The sequence below is a fragment of the Sus scrofa genome, chromosome 7, assembly GCF_000003025.6.
Source record: "Sus scrofa isolate TJ Tabasco breed Duroc chromosome 7, Sscrofa11.1, whole genome shotgun sequence".
Taxonomy (NCBI): Eukaryota; Metazoa; Chordata; class Mammalia; order Artiodactyla; family Suidae; genus Sus; species Sus scrofa.
Genome location: NC_010449.5, coordinates 112,447,129 through 112,466,547, shown reverse-complemented (window position 1 = coordinate 112,466,547; position 19,419 = coordinate 112,447,129). Strand labels below are relative to the sequence as shown.

General features: G+C 43.4%; 1 protein-coding gene across 5 annotated transcripts in view; it reads left to right on the top strand.

Annotated features, from left to right (window-relative positions):
• Window positions 1-19,419, top strand: part of TTC7B (tetratricopeptide repeat domain 7B) — a 248,963-nt gene that overhangs the window by 52,576 nt on the left and 176,968 nt on the right. For all 5 annotated transcript variants that reach the window (XM_021099609.1, XM_021099608.1, XM_021099606.1 and 2 more), the window contains exon 4: window positions 7,043-7,173. In XM_021099609.1, the coding sequence (XP_020955268.1) occupies window positions 7,043-7,173 (131 nt within the window). The remainder of the gene's footprint in view (window positions 1-7,042; window positions 7,174-19,419) is intronic.

Here is a 19,419-nt window from a genome sequence, read left to right as displayed (position 1 = left end):
GGCTATTCAACATTCTTTAAGTCAAGCATGTGGTCAGCGGCTTTTTCTACCCATGCTTTAAAGGTGGCCTTGATGACTGACCATGGAGCACTTAACTTCTACGCTTTTGTGCACAGCTTTGATTTTGGAGATGCAGATCTTTTCAAGATATTCGTTAGGCATTGCTACCACACCAGCTGTTTATCAAGTCTCTTTTTCGCTTATCTGTCATGCATGTCTCTGGAAAAAAGAAAGCAACTGAAGACATTATTGATGATAGCTTTCCAAACTGACAAGGTGTCATCGGATGTTTTAATGGAAGCCAGTTTGGGCTGTGACCTCATAACTCTGCTTCTCAGTGTTGATCTGATCCAAGGCACTTAAAAATTTATAGTCCAGCCCAGAGGTCCTGTAAGCACTTTTTGACAGAGAACTACATATTCTGGAACTGAGCTGCATAGCCACACATTCACTGTGGTTTAAGACTCCACTGTTGCTCTAAGATGTACACAATGGCACACGGAATGAATGTCTCAGCATTTGGGAGAAGAAAAGGAATAGTATTTATCATTAAGGGCTGCCTACCCAACAATGAACTTCTCACCAAAGAGCCATTCGACAGTCAAGACCTTGGGTGTCCACATATCTGCCTAATTAGAGCAGGAATCCACAGAAAACAGCACTCTCTCCTTACAGTGGAGGATCAAGTTGTGTAGCTGATTTGAATGTTCTTACTAACTATACATGGCCATGGACTGCAGCCCTAGATGACTGGATTTCAGATATTGCAGGATGCACGTTACAGATGATAGCCAAACTATTGAGCTGGATTTGCCTTTTATTCAGTAGGCTCAGCAGGTCCTGAGAGGTTTGGTCATCTTCATGAGCGTTATAGTGGTCAGAATCCAGCTTGCAGTAGTATAAAGTGCCAAAGACTAGACCCATTTTTTTTTTTCTGGCCTTTGGGCACACTCTGGAGAATTTGTCCTTTTATATTAAGTCCCTGATATCAACTTGCGCACTATTTGGTTGCTTCTCATAAAGCAGAAGGCATATTATGAAACAGTTTATCACTTTTTGTTGTTTTCTGGTGGTTTTAATTTTGCACAAATGAGCACTTAAAACACATTTAGGAAGTTCCAAGCAAGTACTTGCTTTTGAGTAGTTCTGGAGCTGCTCTACCAAATGGTGGATTTGTTGTTCATCTTATATTCCCCTTCAGAGAAGATTTCAAGAAGAGGAACAGAGTTTACACTAGAGAGAAGCCAACTGCATAAGCAACTTTGTCTCTAAATGAAAAGGGAATGAATATTGAGCACCTGGGACTGGAAGGACATTAAAACCGTTATTATATCTAATCTTCTTGTTCAGAAAGTTTAGTAGAGAATTGGGCATTATAAACAGACCCAAATCTCATTTCTAGAGATGAAAACTACAATGTCTAAGATGAAAAATACACTAGCTGTGATTAATGGCCAATTGGATATTGAAGAAAAAATTAGTGAACTTGAAGACAGAGCAATAGACACTATCCAGAATGAAACTGAGTGCAGTTTTTTTTTAAAGTGGAAAGAGCATTGGTGAGTTGTGGAATAACTTTAGGTGGCCTAATAAGCATGTGATTGGAGTCCCCTAAGGAAAGTTGGGGGGGGGGGCCAACAAAATTTTTTTGGAAAAAATAATGGCTGAATGTTTTTCAAATTTTATGAAAAATATATCCAGAAGTTCAGTGTAGTCCAAGAACAAGAAACATGAAGAAAACTAAACCAAAGTACTTCATCATCCAAATTGCTCCCAGCCAGTGATAAAGAGATAATCTTAAAAGTAGCCAGAAAAAAAAGACACATTACATACAGATGAATAGACATAAGGGTGACCACAGATTCATTGTCAAAAACCATGCAAGTGAGAATACACAGAGTGACATCTTTAGTGCTGGGGGGCTGGGCGGAAGGGGTGTAGCAAACTGTCAAGTAAATGAAAATGGAAATATTCTCAAACATAAAGGCCAAATAAAGCCTTTTTCAGACATGCAGTGACTGAAAGACCTCGTCATCAGCTGAACTGGACTATAAGAAATATTAAAGGAGGAGCTCCCCTTGTGGCTGAGTGGGTTGAAGACCGAATGCTGTCTCATGAGGATGCAGGTTCTATCCCTGGCCTCGGTCAGTGAGTTAAGGATCTGGCATAGGTCGCAGATATAGCTCAGATCCAGTATTGCCAATTCAGCCCCTGGCCTGGAAACTTCCGTATGTCACAGGTATGGCTGTAAAAAGAAAAAAAAAAAATAAGAGGTATTAAAGGAATCCTTTTAGGTAGAAGGAAAATTATATCAGAAGGAAATACGAATCTACATAAAGGAATGAAGAGCACTGGGAATCATCACTACATTGTTGACCGTATCAGCTTTTCTGCATTATTTACATGTCTTTAAAAGATAAGTGACCATTTCAATAAAAATAAGAATCATGAAGGAGGGGATTTATAATCTCTGTAAAAGTATAGTGTATATAATGGGAAAATAAGGACTGGAAAGAGAGAAATGGAAATATGCAATAGCAAAGGTGTTATGCTACGTATGCAGTGGTATAATATCGTTTGAAGTAGACTGTGATAAATCAAAGTTTAAAGCAGCCACTGACAGTTCTGTTCAGAGACTTCAATACCCTGTTTTAATAAGTGATAGAACAAATAAACAGATGATCAGTAAGGATACAGGAACCTTGGAACAGCACAATCTACTAATTTTACCTAATTGATATTTACATGTCACTCCACCCAACAACAGAATACACCTTCTTTTCAAGATTCTTACAAGATTGACCATATTCTGGGCAAGAAACAGGTTTTAACCAAATTAGAAGGGCTCGAATAGGTTCTCTGATCTCTGTCGGGGATCCCCAAGAGCACACTCAGGTCAGTGATTCACTGGAAAGACTCACAGAACTCAGAAAAGCTATCATACTCATAGTCATTATGAGTGGATTCTAATAAAAAGCCACGGATTAAAATTAGTAAATGCAAAAGGTGCATAGAGCAGAGTCCAGAAGAGACCAGGCTCAAGATTTAAGTCATCTTGCCCCAGGGGGTGATACGAATGGCACTTAGTTCTCCCAGCAACAATGTGGGACAACTCTTACGGTGTCCTGCCCTTCAGAGAAGCTCGCTCAGGCTTTTGTGCCCAGGGTTTGTAGTGGGGGTCAGTCGTGACGGCATAGAGTGCCCATCGACCTTCCCTGCCCAGTCTCTAGTTGCTCTAGAGGTCAAAAGGATGTAGGTAAGACCTACGCTGTAAATCACATTCCAAGTATAACTGTCTGGTGTAGCCCGAGGCCCCAGATGTACAAAGACTCTCTTATCAGGTAGGATATTACGCAAGAGCTTTAGATCTTTTCTCCCAGCTGGGCAAAGGCCAGTCCTTCTTGGAATGTGCAGAAAGGATCATTGGAGGATGATGGAAATGTTCTAAAGCTGGATTGTGGTAAAGGTTGCATAACTCTATGTGCGTATGGAAAATTGTTAAATTTTGTAATAGAGAATTTTATGGCATGTAAATTATTTCTCAGTAGAGCTGTTTTAAAAAATGATATACTGTATTCTGGTAATCTAGACAGCATGATATTGGTAAAAGAATAAACCAAGAAAAAAAAAATCAAATGGGAATGGAATAGACAGCCCAGAAATATACCCACTCAACTATAATTAACTGATTTTTGACAAAGGAGCAAAGACAATTCAATGGGGAAATGTAGTCCCTTCGGCAAATAGTGCTGGAAAAAAATGGACATCCGCATGCCCAACTCTATATAGACATAACCTTATACCTTTCACAACTTTTTTTTTTTGTCTTTTTGCCATTTCTTGGACCACTCTCACGGCATGTGGAGGTTCCCAGGCCAGGGGGCTAATCGGAGCTGTAGCCACCGGCCTACACCAGAGCCACAGCAATGAGGGATCCAAGCAGCGTCTGCAACCTACACCACAGCTCATGGCAACGCTGGATCCTTAACCCACTGAGTAAGGCCAGGGATGGAACCTGCAACCTCATGGTTCCTAGTCAGATTCGTTAACCACTGCGCCACGACGGGAACTCCCCTTTCACAAATATTAACTCAAGATGGATTGTAGACCTAAATGTAAAGTGCCAAAGCCTAAAACTTGTAGAAGATGATATAAGAGAAAATTTAGGCGGTCTTGCATTTGGCTGTGGCAGTTTAGATAACACACCAAAAGCACAAACCATGAATGAAAAAATTGGTAGGTTGAATTTTTTTTTTTTTTTGGTCTGTTTAGGGCCAAACCCTTGGCATATGGAAGTTCCCAGTCTAGGGGTTGAATTGGAGCTATAGCTGCCAGCCGACACCATGGCCACAGCAACACAGGATCCAAGCCACATCTTCGACCTACACCACAGCTCACAGCAACACCAGATCCTTAACCCACTGAGTGAGGCCACAGATTGAACCCGAATCCTCATGGGTTCTAGTTGGTTTCATTACCGCTGAGCCAGGATGGGAACTCCAATAAGCTGGACTTTATTAAAATGTTTGTTCATTTTCATGTTTAGAGAATGAAAGTCACAGACTGTGAAAAAATATTTGCAAAATACATGTCTGATAAAGGACTTATAGCCAAAATATATACAGAACTCTTAAAACTCAACAATAAGAGAACCTCTCAGTTGAAAAAAGGGCAACAGATCTGACCAGACACTTCACCGAAGGTGTACAGATGGCAGGTAAGAAAAGATATTCAACATCATCTGTCACTAGGGAATTGCAAGTTAAAACAATAATGAGGCACCACTATATACCTATCAGAAAGACTAAAATCCAAAAAAACGGATAACACCGAATGCTGACCAGGATGCTGAGCAACAGGAACTCTCACCCACTGCTGGTGGGAAAGCAAAATGGCACAGCCACTTTGGAAGACAGTAGAGTAGTTTCTTACAAAGCTAGATATAATATTCACTCTTATAAAGCTATTTGTAAATAAGATGCCTTTATTTAGCTATTAATTCTGACAAACATGTTCTTGCCATACAATCCACCTTGCTCTTCTTGGTATCTGCCCAATTGCAGGAAAACCCTGTCTGCACAAAAACCTGCATGTGAATGTTTATAGCGGCTTTCTTCATAATTGCCAAAACTCGTAAGCAGCCATGATGCCTTTACATAGACTAATGGATAAATAGCGTACTATTTAGTGACAAACCCGTGATCTGTCTACAAATAGACATGGAGGAGCTTTAAAAACATTTTTCGAAGTGAAAAAAGCCAGTCTACAAAGGCCCCCTACTGTAGGATTGCGATTATATGACATTCTAGACAAAGCAGAAGGGTTAGTGGTTGCCATGGGTCCAGGAGGAGGCTGGGGGGCTGAACAGGTGGAGCGCTTTAGGGCAATGAATCAATTCTTATGATGGTGGATACAGGACATTAGGCATTTGTGAAAACTCAGAGCTGCACAAGCCAAAGAATGAACCCTAGCGTAAACCATAGGCTTCTGTTAATAAAAAATAAGAACAAAAGAAATGGTGAAACATTTAAAAAACGTGCAGTTTGTTATATACTGGTTTTCCTTCAGTAAACAGTAGAATCTTTGTGACACCGTGGTCACCTCTGAGCTCCCAGGCACAGGGTCCTCAGCTGCTGGCTCCCCGTGGATAGAGGTGGTTTCTCCTTGTGCGGTACAACCACCTCTGTGACCCTCCCCAGCTTGGAGGGACCGTCACGGTTTGGTAAGAGCAGCTCGGATGAGACCATTCTCAGTGATGCTCAGGAGACCAGAGGTGTGACGTTTGGTGTGTCTGGTCCCCTCTCTGCAGGGATGTCCACCTCAGAAAGTCAGCAGCTAACTTGATAGTTACAAAAGGAGGCTGAGACATGGGCTCTGATTCCTGTTGTACTGTTAACTGCCCTTTAGGTTCTGGGCAAAGTTGCTTATGTTGCTATGATGGTTCCCAGCATCTTGGTCTATAAAATGAGTGGGTTCTGGCCCCTTCCAGTTGCAGACTCTGACTCTGTCAGTGTTAAAGCTTCTCTCACGCCCTCATATGGAGTGGAATGTGCAGCGTGTGTGCACCTGGAGCCCAGGGCACTTGACACAGTGGAAGCCCTCCCCACGGGTCCTTCTCTGCTTCCGGCTGGAGGCAGAGACCTGGAGCCTGATGTGCCCCAGGAAAGGGGCTGAGGTTGGTGCTGGGTGCAGGCAACAGCTGCTCCTCTCAGCATGGCTGTTTTTCAGCCCTTTGTGCTCTAATACCCCATCCCAGCCCCAAATGATTTCCCACCCTCACCCTGAACTCTGCCTTGGGAGATAGGTGGCCGCACAGCAGAGTTCTGAGTGTTCTCTTGGCCTGGAGCTGCGAGGTGGCCTGGGGTGTGGTCGTTACTCCAAAACTCTAGGGCTGAGAGTTGAAAGATTTTCCTAGTAACCGAGACCCCTGAGAGCGAGAGCCGTTAGAAATATTTTACGTTTACTTGGTTAAGTGTACATTTTGGGATAAAATATTTTCTCTCCCTAGTATTGTGCTGTGAGCCTGGCTGTACTTACGTTAAAAAATTCTTCACAGGGCACTGTATCCAGTCGCTTGTGCTGGAACATGATGGAGGATAATGTGAGAACAAGAATGTGTGTGTGTGTGTGTGTGTGTGTGTGTATTTATAACTGGGTCACTTTGCTGTACAACGGAAATTGACAGAACATTGTAAATCAATTATAATAGAAAAAATAATTTTTTTTTTTAAGGACCTTGGGACATAATCAAAGAAGAAGTTCTGTTAGGTCTGAATGGGATCCTGGTGAAGCTCCTGGCCAAGTTCTCAACCTGGATGTCAAGTCGAATGGTGCTTTCTGTGTATTTAGGGGCCTCTTTCATCTGGAACGTGTGGATATTCTTTTTTGTGCTCCATTTTGACGTTCCATTTTGTCCTTAAAGAGAGGGGGTAGAGAACCTGCCTCTCCAACATCATCTGGTCTCTAGAGCAATATTAAAAATTTAAGCCCCGTGGAAAACATCTCACCCAGTTTTTGTGTGTTTGATTTTTTTTTTTTTTAGGACTTTGTTTAGAGAAGTTGCCTATTTCTTCTTCTACGAGTAATCTTCACGTGGACCGCGAACAGGATGTCATCACCTGTTATGAGAAGGCGGGGGACATTGCCCTCCTGTACCTCCAAGAGATAGAAAGGGTGAGTGGGGACTGGCGGTGAGGACTGTGTGTTCCCTCAGTTGATAATTTTTCTTTTCTTTCCTTTTTCCCTCCTAGGGCTGCACCTGTGGCACATGGAGGTTCCCAGGCTAGGGGTTGAAATGGAGCTGCTGCTGCCGGCCTACACCACAGCCACAGCAACGCAGGATCTGAGTCAGCATCCTGCATTGCAGCTCACGGCGCCTCCATATCCTTAAGCTACTGTGCGAGGCCAGGAATTGAAGCCGCATCCTCATGGATCCTAGTCGGGCTCATTTCCGCTGAGCCACAGTGGGAACTCTGATAATTTTTCAAATCAGATTAGATCGCACAGAACTGTGGTCCACCCCTAAAAAGCCTTCAACTCGTCTGTCTCTGGGTGCAAATTTTACGTGTATTCTTTAACGCTATGGAGATTATGGTGGTGAATGTGGCACCTTGTGAAATAGATGGGTCAGTGTTTGGGAAGCATTTTAACATCCTCTGAGCAGAAATGACAGTATGCATTATCAACGCCCTCAGTGCCCTGAAGCTGGCTAATCATTCCCGCTCTCATGTGCAAAACGGGCTGAGTTTCATCTGTCCTTGCGTGGACCGTGGTACTAACACAGGCTACATCTGGGGTTTGGGAGGCCTTACCTCAGTGGCCACTCCAGAGGTCTGCTGGGAATGCTCAACCAGCCTGCTTGGAGCAGGTTTTGTACCCTCAGGACCATCAGGGATGGTTCTCCCGGCAGTCAGTGGTTTGCCTCTGGTGCAGGGAATGAAACTAGCAGCTGAGTGGGGGTGGGGGGGGACCATCGGAGCGGAGGATGCATGAGCAAGGGGCCCTGAGCTCACACCCTCAGCCAGAGGAAGGTGAAGGCTGGGGGAGGCTGGGGAGGTGTGGGCAACTTGTCTGCTTAGAAGGATCGCTGTCTTCTGCCTCTGCTCTTCACTAAGTTTCTTCCTTCACTCCTCAGCCTCCATGTTCCCATCTGTAAAAGGGGCATACTAATGGTTATTGTAGAAGGTCGTGTAAATAAAGGCACTTAGCCCAGATTCAGGAATATATTGGATTCTTGGTAAATGACACTCATTTTTACTAACAACAGTAGCTCCTGGCCACATCTGCCCCCTCGGAGTTCCCTGGTGTCCCAACCAAGGCGCGACACTGCCATTTCCCCCTTCAGACCCAGAGGCACAGCCTGTGAAATTATTTGAAAGGATTTGAATTTCCGTGAGACTTGAAAATGGTCAAAATCTTGTTTCCCATTAAATGTACGGGTCCTCTGTTTCTGCAGGGATTCGAATTTGGAGGGACTGCTGAAGTCTTGTTCATTTTCGTTGTTTTCTAAGTGTACAGACTGGAAATAATGTTTCTCACGTATCTTTCTATAGCGTGTCGATGGGTGTGACAGGGATCAGAATTAGCTTCTAAGAGCAGGGAGAGCAGGTGAGAGCCTCAGAGGAGAGGTGGAGAGGGCGGATGCCAGTGGTGTCTGCCCTGGCCCTCCCCAGGGTGGGTTATAATCCATGGTTCGTGATGTCCAGGAGTGCAGGAAGCTCTCTGGCCATCTTGCCAACATGTTGTTCTATCAGAAGTCTGCTACGGAGCTCCCGTCGCGGCTCAGCAGTTAACGAACCTGACTAGCATCCATGAGGACGCGGGTTTGGTCCCTGGCCTCGATCCGTGGGTTAAGGATCCAGTGTTACCATGAGCTGTGGTGTAGGTCGCAGATGCGGCTCGGATCCTGCATTGCTGTGGCTGTGGTGTAGGCTGGTGGATACAGTTCTGATGGGACCCCTAGCCTGGGAACCTCCATATGCCACGGGTGCAGCCCTAGAAAGACAAAAATAAGTAAGTGAATAAATGAAGAAGTCTGCCATGAGAAAGGAATTATTAGTTATGTAGAATTTATGATTCGATCTTTAGAGAAGTGGTCATGCAGATTGCTTTTAAAATCCACGTGATTTCGACTCTCTGCCTCCTTGGTAGCCCGTGTTTGGCAGCACAGAGGTCTGCTTATCCAAGCTAAGTGGTCCTTGTGGACCCCACAGCCCCTGACACTTAGGGGACCTTCTTTTGCACTTTACCCTTCAGCTGTGGTCTGGCCTCGTCATGTTGGGGCCTTCTCCTGGAGAAAGGAGAGTCATCTGTTAGGACTTTAATGATGTGGGAATTGGCAGATCTGGGTTTGCTTCTCGTTGTGTTGTTTTATAACCATCTATTCACCACTGGGTTCTTTATCTTTAGCCAAACCATCTAACAGACTCATAATCATAAGATTTAAAATAAAAAAAAATTTAGTGGGTTTTAGGAAACAGTGATCATAGGATGTTAGATGTTGAGAAGAAAATTGAGGCCCAGAGGGGGAGCGTCCCCTTAAGGGCCCACAGGAAGTGAGGACCAAAGCTAAGAGTAGAACCCCGCTCTTCCAGGAGTTCTCTTCCTGGCTCAGCGGGAACAATCCCGACTAGTATCCCTGAGGATGCGGGTTCCATCCCTGGCCTTGCTCAGTGGTTTAAAGATCTGGCGTTGCCGTGAGCTGTGGTGTAGTCGAAGACTCGGCTCGGATCCCGTTTGCTGTGGCTGTGGTGTAGGCCAGCATCTGCAGCTCTGATTCAATCCCTAGCCTGGGAACTTCCATATGCCTCGGGTGTGTCCCTAAAAAGACAAAAAAAGAAAAAAAGAAAAACCTAAAAAACAAAACAAAAAACCCCCAGCTCTTCCAACACCTAGTTCAGCATCATCACTCATTATTCCAGGCCACTGCCCATAAATATGGGACCCAGTAGTTTCTTATTACCCTTATGTAGAGAAATTGCTCAAAAAGGATTTGACCAAGCAAGCCGTAGCCCTGGGTAGTGTGGGGAAGCGGCCTCGGCCTAGGCTTCACTTTCAAGGTAGGTAAATGACTTTCACATTTCTGGCTCTGATTTTCCAGAATGAATCATCCTTCATGGGAAACCACTTGGAGCTTCCGTAGATCCCGGAAGCTGGGATTTTAGCAATGAGAGAGTTTGAATGAACCAAACATCTGTTTTGACCGTAGTAGATGCTCGGGATATTATCTGTGATTGATGAGAAGTCTAGGAGGCAAGTGACCTTCTTTCAGTGACCGCTGGGCTTGGTGGAAGTTCAGAGGTTTTTATGAGGCAAGACAATGGGTGCTACACAGAAGAAGATGCCTGTTTGTTTGTTTGTTTTAACTTGAATGACTTTGAGGAATTATGCTAAATTGAAAACAAATGTTAGGGAAATATAATCTAAAGGAAATGAAAGACCAGGGCAGGTCTAGGTAAAAAGTGCTTTGCTGGAGTTCCTGTTGTGGCGCAGTGGTTAACGAATCCGACTAGGAACCATGAGGTTGCGGGTTCGGTCCCTGCCCTTGCTCAGTGGGTTAGCGATCCGGCGTTGCCGTGAGCTGTGGTGTAGGTCACAGATGCACCTCAGATCCCGCGTTGCTGTGGCTCTGGCGTAGGCCAGTGGCTCCAGCTCCGATTCGACCCCTAGCCTGGGAACCTCCATACGCCGCGGGAGCAGCCCAAGAAATAACAACAACAACAACAACAACGACAACAATAACAACAAAAAAGACAAAAAAAAAAAAAAAAGTGCTTTGCTTTTCTGGGTAGTGCTTTGCTTTCAAGTGGGAAACCCCACATGCTCCGTCCCTGTGCGTGTGTTGCTGGGCAAAGCAGTCTTTCAGTGGTTTCCTAGCCATTCGATAGCAAGGAGACTTCTGCTGGCCAGGACATTTTGGCATTTTATTTATGAGTGTTGGCTCTTAACATCATTCACTAGCAAGGATAAAATTTGAGAACTTTTGAGGACAGTTTGGCGCCTCCTGGAAAATGTTTTTTCATAATCTGGAGCCACTGATTTGTGTTTCTGGGGCAGCCTCATTCCCTGAGTTTCGCTGGAAGTGGGTATGTTTAGCATCATTAGAGTTGTTTGTTCCTGGAGGGTAGTGGCTCCTCAGAAAGAGGCTGCCCTTGGCTTCCCCTGGAGGCGGCTCACTCAGCCTGTGAGAGGCAGCAGGGCACAGGGTTTAAGGGACACTGGTGCTGGGATCCCAGCCTTGCTACCCCTTAGCTGTGGGACGTCGGGCAAGTCACTCAACCTCTCTGTGCTGCCTCCGAATCCTCAACTGTAAAGTAGCAATAATAATTGTTCTGAGGCTTTTGTGAGCATAAAATGGGCTCATTCATGGGCTTCTAGAACACGTTTAGCACCCAGTAAATGTTAGTTTTGCTGTCATTAATCTGTTCCTATGTTACCTGGCAGTGGAATCCTTCCCAACCTTTGAAGATTTCAGATATTTAGATAAAAATATGGAGTATTTAAACATGCTGCCAAGTTCCCATTGTGGCTCAGCGGTAATGAACCTGACTAGTATCCGTGAGGACGGGGGTTTAATCCCTGGCCTCATTCAGTGGGTTAAGTTCCTGTGAGCTGTGGTGTAGATCGCAGATGCAGCTCAGATCCGGCGTTGCTATGGCTGAGGTGTAAACCGGCAGCTGTAGTTCGGATTTGACCCCTAGCCTGGGAACTTCCATGTGCTGCTGGTGCTACCCTAAAAAAAAAAAAAGAAAAAGAAAAATTTAAAATAAACATGCTGCTTTATTAAAAATGTTAAATAATTTGAAAGAGAATTTATGGAGTAAATTTATTTCTGGAGAATCTGGTTTTCTGTTTCGTGCATGGACATAAGGTTCCGGAGTCTCCATATCACATCCTGTCTGGGTTCTGAATTTCTCTTACCTGGCTGTTTGATCTTGGTCCAGTTGTTTCTGTGTGCTTCACACTTCCAAGTTCGTGGTGGGGTTCATACCGCCTGACTTGTCTGAGGCTAGAAACCCAGTGAGCCGCCAGTGTTTTCCGCCCAGGATGATAGGAGCTTTCCCCGTGTTATTTTCCTTCCTTGTTCCAAACGTGGAGGGAGGGCCACGGACACATAGAATATGTGAGATCTGTGTACACCGAATACTTGTGCAGTGTTGTCCTTGTTATATTAGGGTTACAGAGACCGCCACTGATAGTTTTTTTTTTTTTTTTTTTTTGCAACTCCCGCACCAAAACTGTATTTTGTAAATTTTGACCCCTTATTACTCCCATGTTATGGTATTTTCAACTGTCAAGTGTACAAGGTAAAGACAAAATTTAGTTAGATGGGGGTTGCACCTGGAACATAAATTTCTTAAACTCCATATACACATGTTCTCCGAAGGGGAATAAAAGATACCTCCCAAACTGTGCATATAGAATACTTGAATCAAGTAAATCAAATTAACATAGATAGGATTAAAAATGACATGAGATGGCCTTGATTCGCTTATCTGGGGACTTTGGCATGACGCCAGCAGTAAATAAAGTTATCTGCCCTACAAGGAGCTTCTGGCGGGGGCGGGGAGATGTGATAGGAATAAAGGTGACTTCATCCTTGAATAGCAGAATCTGAGCTCTGCGTTTGGCAAATGAAATCATCCTGTCTCTGTCCTTTGCACGCATCAGCCAACCGGCTGGCTCTGGCTTTCTCGAGCTGAAGCAGCGCCACAGTGGAACTCGACCTTCTGCTGACAGTTCATTCCTTTCACACCTTATTTTAGAAAAGAAGTTAATGCTAAATGGCGGGACAGGCATAGAGTTTTTTTCACGGGTGGCTTCAGCGCTAAAGTCTTAGGAAGAAACAACTGGTGTCTTGGTATTGCGGGGCCAGCCCCCAGCCCAGAGTTCTCCGTGCATCAGGCGTCGTTCGCTGGTCAGCAGGGTCAGCCCTCCTGTGGCCTGTGCCTCCCTCCAGGAAGAACTTGCAGTGACACGGCTGGATTGGCTTAAGGTTGCTGTGTGTCTTGAACTTAAACCCTGTGTCCTCGGAAAAGTACTCAGCGCTGCGGATGCAGAAGGAGGGGTGTGACTCTGGCGGTGCCAGTGGCTGTGCTTTTGGCTTTAAAACGTGAGACAGTAAAGACAGATTCTTCCTTCCTCTCCCCTTGCCTGTCCCCGTCATTTCACTCAAGCCAGAGCAGCAAGTTGCGGTTCATGGCTTAAGGTAGTACATCTGAATGAGTTACTTCCTTAAAGAAATGTCAAGAAACCCACTGGCCAGGAAGTTGCTCTGACTTTGAGCCTGCCCTCTGACTGGCCGGAGAGGAGGCTACCACACACTTAAAACTGAGTTAGAAAAGTCTGGCAACCAGGAAAGAATAATAGCTAATTTTAATTTTTGTACGTTCTTGGTTGGTCTTTGTCCTCATAGTGTTGTAGCATTAAAGGGTTTTTCTATCTGTCTTTTTTGGCTCAACATTTTGTCAGAACCTCAAAGTGTTTTTATGGCTCTAGAATATTTTATCAAGTGGATGGCCTCTGTGATATAATTCACTTATAGCTGCGTATAATCTGTTTTTCTGATGCTATGATGCAGTTTCCTTTGGGAGCTTCCCTTTGTTTTGCATTGTTTCCGAAAGGCAGGTTCCCAGAAATGTGTGTGTCCAGTTGCTTCTTACAAGTCATCTTCTACCCCTGGCAGTACAGGAGGGTCGAAATTGTTTTAAAGTCACTTTGCTGATTTGCTTGGTGAAAATGGTACTTTGCAGTTTGGTCTGTGTTTCTTTGACTCTCAGTCAGATTGAAATTTTTTCCATCTATTTCCTTACTAACTATATCTTTTTTCTGGTCTTTTCTTTTTTTAAATCACAGCATTATGAAAATATAATTCACATACCATAGAATTTACCCATGAAAGTGTTCAATTTAATAGTTTTTAATGGAATCACAGTTGTGCAACTGTCACCAATATTTAATTCCAAAACATTTTCATCAACCCCAAAAGAAACCCATTAGCAGTCACTCCCCATTTACCTCCTATTTCCCTAGTCTCTATAGATTTGAATATTCTGGACATTTCATATAGAACTATACAATATGTGGTCTTTTATGACTGCTTTCTTTGGCTTAACATAATGTTCTCAAGATTCATCCATGTTGCAGCACTCATTGGTACTTCATTTCTTTTTTTTTTTTTAATTGTTTGGTTTTTTTGGCCGGGTCTGTGGCGTGTGGAAGTTCCTGGGCCAGGTATCGAGCCCAAGCTACAGAAGTGACCTGGGCCACTGCAGCGACAACACCAGATCCTTAACCTGCTGCGCTGCAAGGGAACTCCCTCCATTTCTTTTTATTGCCAAATAATATGCCATCGTATGGATATACCACATTGTGTTTATCCGTTCATCATTTTATCATTTATCATTTGGGTTGTTTCCACTTTGGGCTATTATAATAATGCTGCTGTAACTAGTTGTAAACAAGATTTTGTGTGGACAAAGTTTTTCATTTTTCCTAGGAGTGAAATCGCTAGGTCGTGTGGTCACTTTATGTTTAACCGTTATATTTCTTTTTTGACTCTTTGTATACTTTCTCTCTGGTTTTGAGGTGTAGTAGTATTCTTATAATTTCAATAAAGTCTTTATGCCATAAATACATTAACCTTTTATCATGTTTGCTCTGAATGATTTCCCAATCAGTAATTTTCCATTTTTAACGTGCTCATAAATTTAAACCTGTATATAGTAGTTGAATCTGATTATCTTTTTTATTACATTTATTTCATTGGGGGATTTTTGCTTTATATATTGCATATCTTTTTTATTATTATAGTATCGTTGATTTACAGTGTTGTGCCAGTTTCTGCTGCACAGCAAAGTGACCCAGGCATACATATATACATATATATAAATGCATCTTTTTCTCCTATTATCTTCCATCATGTTCATTGTTTTAAAGCTGAAATATTAGGATAAACCTTATCTAGGATTTAAAAAGTTTCCAACCATTTTCCACATTTTTAAAAACAACTTTTAACTTCCAGATCTTCTTGGAGAGGTTTATTTTGATGTATGATATTAGGTCTGACTCTAATGGTTTTTCCAAATTTCAGTGCCACTTTAACATGATCTTATCTTTCCTTTTTCATGTTTTCTGCTATGTATTTTAAGTCATTCAATAAAATTTTAGACGCAATAGTAATTTCTGGCTTTCCTCTTTTGTTCTGCTAATCTTATGTTGCTCCAATGTGACACTGTTTGCTAAGTACTTCTTTATGACATGTTTTAACATCTGAAAGTATTAGAAACTACTTACTACTCTTAATTTTCAGAATATCCCTTCTCTTTCCTGTTGATACTTCTAGATGCATTTTATAAGAATTTTGTTGAGTTCTAGGAAAATCCTCTTGGGATTTGGTTGAATTTGTATTAGCTCTATCCATTGGTTTGGAGAATTATATTTAGTCTTCACTCACCTATGACCTGATACTCTTTCCATTTTGCAGGACTTTTCATGTTACAAATTTCAGGAGATTTATTGTATTCCTAGATCTTTTCCATTTGTATTGCTTTGTACAGGATCATTATTGCTTTCATTGTATTTTCGCATATAGCAATGTTTTAATTTTTGAAATTCAGTTATGAAATCATGTAGTAAGTGCCCTTTCTGTTCTGCACACTCTTCTTGGCACCAGACACACTAGAAGGGATAAGCTGCAGAGCGTGTCCTTAGGAAACTTACCCGTTTCTGAGGATACAGGTCTGTAAGCAGTGTATGGGCTGCTTTGATGGGGAACACTCAGAACTCTGCAAGCCCAGAGAAGGGTCTTGGACCGGAATGGGAGGTATGACCCCTGAGCTGACCCTTGAAGGCTGAGAGGAACAGCCGTGCAGGGTGACTAGCCACAACACCCAACTCCTGTATAAAAACAGAGTTGATTCTTTTCCCTTTTCTAAGACTATGAATACATGGCAGGGGAATGATTTCTATTGTTGTCGTTGTCGTTTCTTCTTGTCTAATATGTTCCATCTTACTGCTCTCTCCAGACTTTTCTAAAACAATGTTCAAATAAAGGTGGAGGAAAATATCCTTATTTTGTTCCTGCTTGAAGGTGACACTTTAATGTATCGAGGGATTATAATGTTTATGTGCTCATTAAGTTTCTCATTTGTGGTTCATAACAATTAAGTAGGTATGTGTTATTATCCCCATTCATCGCATGAAAACAATGACTATCTGTGAAATTAAGGTAGTTGCTCTGAGTCCATAATTGGTGAGGACTGTCAGAACCAGACCTTGAACCTGAGTCTTTTGACCCCTGCCCCCTTGCTAGGATGCTTTTCGGGCACCCGGTGTGTGTTTTGGCAAAGCAGGCTGTACTTAAGGATACTAGTTGGCAGTCCTTGCTCAGGGAAGTGTTTATCCACAGAACAGGTGGTGGCGTAGACACTCCCAAACAGTGCTCGTGCCCAGGCCCATGTGTTAGAGGCTCTTTGTGAGGAAGGGATTGTATCCAAGATGCTTGGACTTCAGGGCAAACCCTGAGCTAAGCTATTTCATCTGTCTCCCCCTTGCATTTTCCCCATTTCTCTCGTCGATAACCTGAAGCCTCGTCCTGGCAGCCCTGACCTCTTGTCTACTGGTGGTTCTTTTTGTTCTTCAAGCAAATGCAGACTAAGAGGACAAAGCAGGAGGAGCCGGCCTGCAGAGTCAGGTAGACCTGAGTTTGAACACCAGCTCCAACTCTTGCCAGCCGTGTGATTCGGGCAACTCAGGGGAGCAGTCTCAGTTTCCCCTTCAGTAAAGAGGGGGTGATAGTGTGCATCTTGGTGGGGTTTTGTGGGGGAATAAATGAGATAGCTATGTACTTACATGGTGCCTAATACATTATGGATTATTTGCTCTTTTTTTTAATTCGAAAAAAATTTATTTTGTATTATTTATTTTGGGCCTGCCCGCAGCATGAGGAAGTTCCCAGGCCAGGAATCAAACCTTTGTCATAGCAGTGACAATGCTGGATCCTTAACCCACTGTGCCACCAGGGAATTCCTAGACCACTTTCTTACTGCTTTTTTAGTCCTGCAGATTTAATCATTCATTCATTTATTACCCATTTTATTCACTTACTACATTTGGTGTGTATTTTTAAATTATTTTTATTTTTTCCATTGTAGTTGATTTACAAGGTTCTGTCCATTTCTACTGTACAGCAAAGTGACCCAGTCACACATACATACATACATACATTCTTTTTCTCGCATTATCCTCCATCGTGTTCCATCACAAGTGACTGGATATAGTCCCCTGTGCTATACTGCAGGATCTCATTGGTTATCACTCCAAATGCAATGGTCTGCAACTATTAACCCCAGATTCCCACCCCCTTCCGCTCTCCCTTGGCAACCACATTGCTATGTATTTTCAATGCTTACGCCGCACCAGACACTGCAGTAGACACTGGATATATTAGTGAGTGAAGTAGATGTGGTCCCTGACTTTGTGGAAGGTGCAGCACCATGGAGGGTGGTGGCCAAAAACCAAGTAAAAAAATACATCGTTAGGAGTTCCCATCGTGGCTCAGTGGTTAACGAATCCAACCAGGAACCATGAGGTTGCGGGTTTGATCCCTGGCCTTTCTCAGTGGGCTAAGGATCTGGCATTGCCGTGAGCTGTAGTGTAGGTTGCAGACGCGGCTCAGATCCCACATTGCTGTGGCTCTGGCGTAGGCAGGCAGCTACAGCTCCGATTCGACCCCTAGCCTGGGAACCTCCATATGCCATGGGAGCAGCCCTAAAAAAGGCAAAAAAAAAGAAAAGAAAAGAAAAAAAAAATTGTTACATGCAGTGAAGGAGTAGAATAGAAAGGGACTAGCAGGCTGACTCTATGTTACTGGTCAGAGAAGGCCCTTCTGAGGCGTGACAGTCAAGCCGACACCTGAGAGATGAGAAGGAGCATAGGAGGAGTGACACGATTCAGACGGTGTTATAAAAAATTATTCATGCTGCTTGCAGAGGGCGGAAGGGAAGCTGAGGAGTCGGAGCAGACATGGAGACTCTAGGAGGCTCTTGTAGAAATCTAATGGGAAATGCTGGTAGCGTTGATGAAGGTTGTGGTTGTGGAAATGGATGTATTTGAGAAATAATCAGGAGGGAGATGGTGACAGATCAGATGTGAGAGAGGCTCAGGGTGTCACGGCCCACTCCCCAGTGTCTGATTTGGGCAGCTGGCTGGATGACATTACAGTATCTATTGGAAACTAGTTCCAGGACCTCCTGTGGATACCAAAAATCTGCAGAGGCTCAAGTCCCTTATATAAGATGGCATAGTTCATTCAGCCTTCTGTATCTGGCTGATGTGGAACCCACAAATACAGAGAGCTGCCTGTATTTTTTAAGATGGAAGGATGGTAGAGGCTTCAGTTTGTGGCTGAACCTGAACTCCTAGGAGTGTAATCATGCTCCAAGGTTCTCTGGGGTGAAAGTTAGGCGACTATCATCCCAGGATGGCATTTGAAGAGCTAGGAGGGAGATGCCCAGAAAGGGCACCTTAAAGATGAACCCCACCCCTGAGATTCTGGTGTACAGACCCTTCCTAAGAGTGAGGCTGGACCAGAAGAGCCAAGAATTCCCCCTCCCACCACCAGCCATTAATAAACACAGCACCAAGTAATATGTATTCCAGAATCCTGCTGGCAGAGGGGCATGAGTATGGAGAGAGACCCTCTCTGTAGCACAAGCATACAGGTACTGCTAAAAACTGAGGGCGGAGTAGAAACACTGAGAAAAACCGTCTAGTATCCCAAGCCCCATAGTAAACACAAGTTAAGAGCCCAGTGCTGGACCAATTTGAAACCTGTAGTGCGTTGGAGGTAACTATAGAAACAATAAAATCCAGCTCCAGCCCACCTGCTGACTAGGTTGACTCAATCCCCCACACTTAGGGCCTGATAAAAGAAGAGGGATGCCCATTTTCAAGTGTAAATATACTTTACCTCAGTTTATTTTTCTATAAACACTTGTCAACATTAAATATTATATTTTGTAAGATATACGATAGTATTAATACACACACAAACAGGAATAAACAAACCACTGTGAAGAGCAATAAACAAAACCAAACCCAGAAATGACCCAGATATTGGAACTATCAGATAGAAACTTTAAAATATCCATATGTATTTAAGGATATTATGGAAAAGATATGCCGCATGCAGGAACAGATGGAAATTTCAACAAGGAGAAGGAAACTATAAAATGGTATAATTGGGAGTCCCTTGGTAGCCTGGTGGGTTGAGGATCTGGTGTTGTCCCTGCTGTGACTCAGGTCACTGCTGTAGCACAGGTTCAATCCCTGGCCCGGGAACTTCTACATGCTGCAGGTGTGGCCAGACGAAAAAAAGTATAATTGAAATGCTAGAAATAACAAAACATGATATAAGAG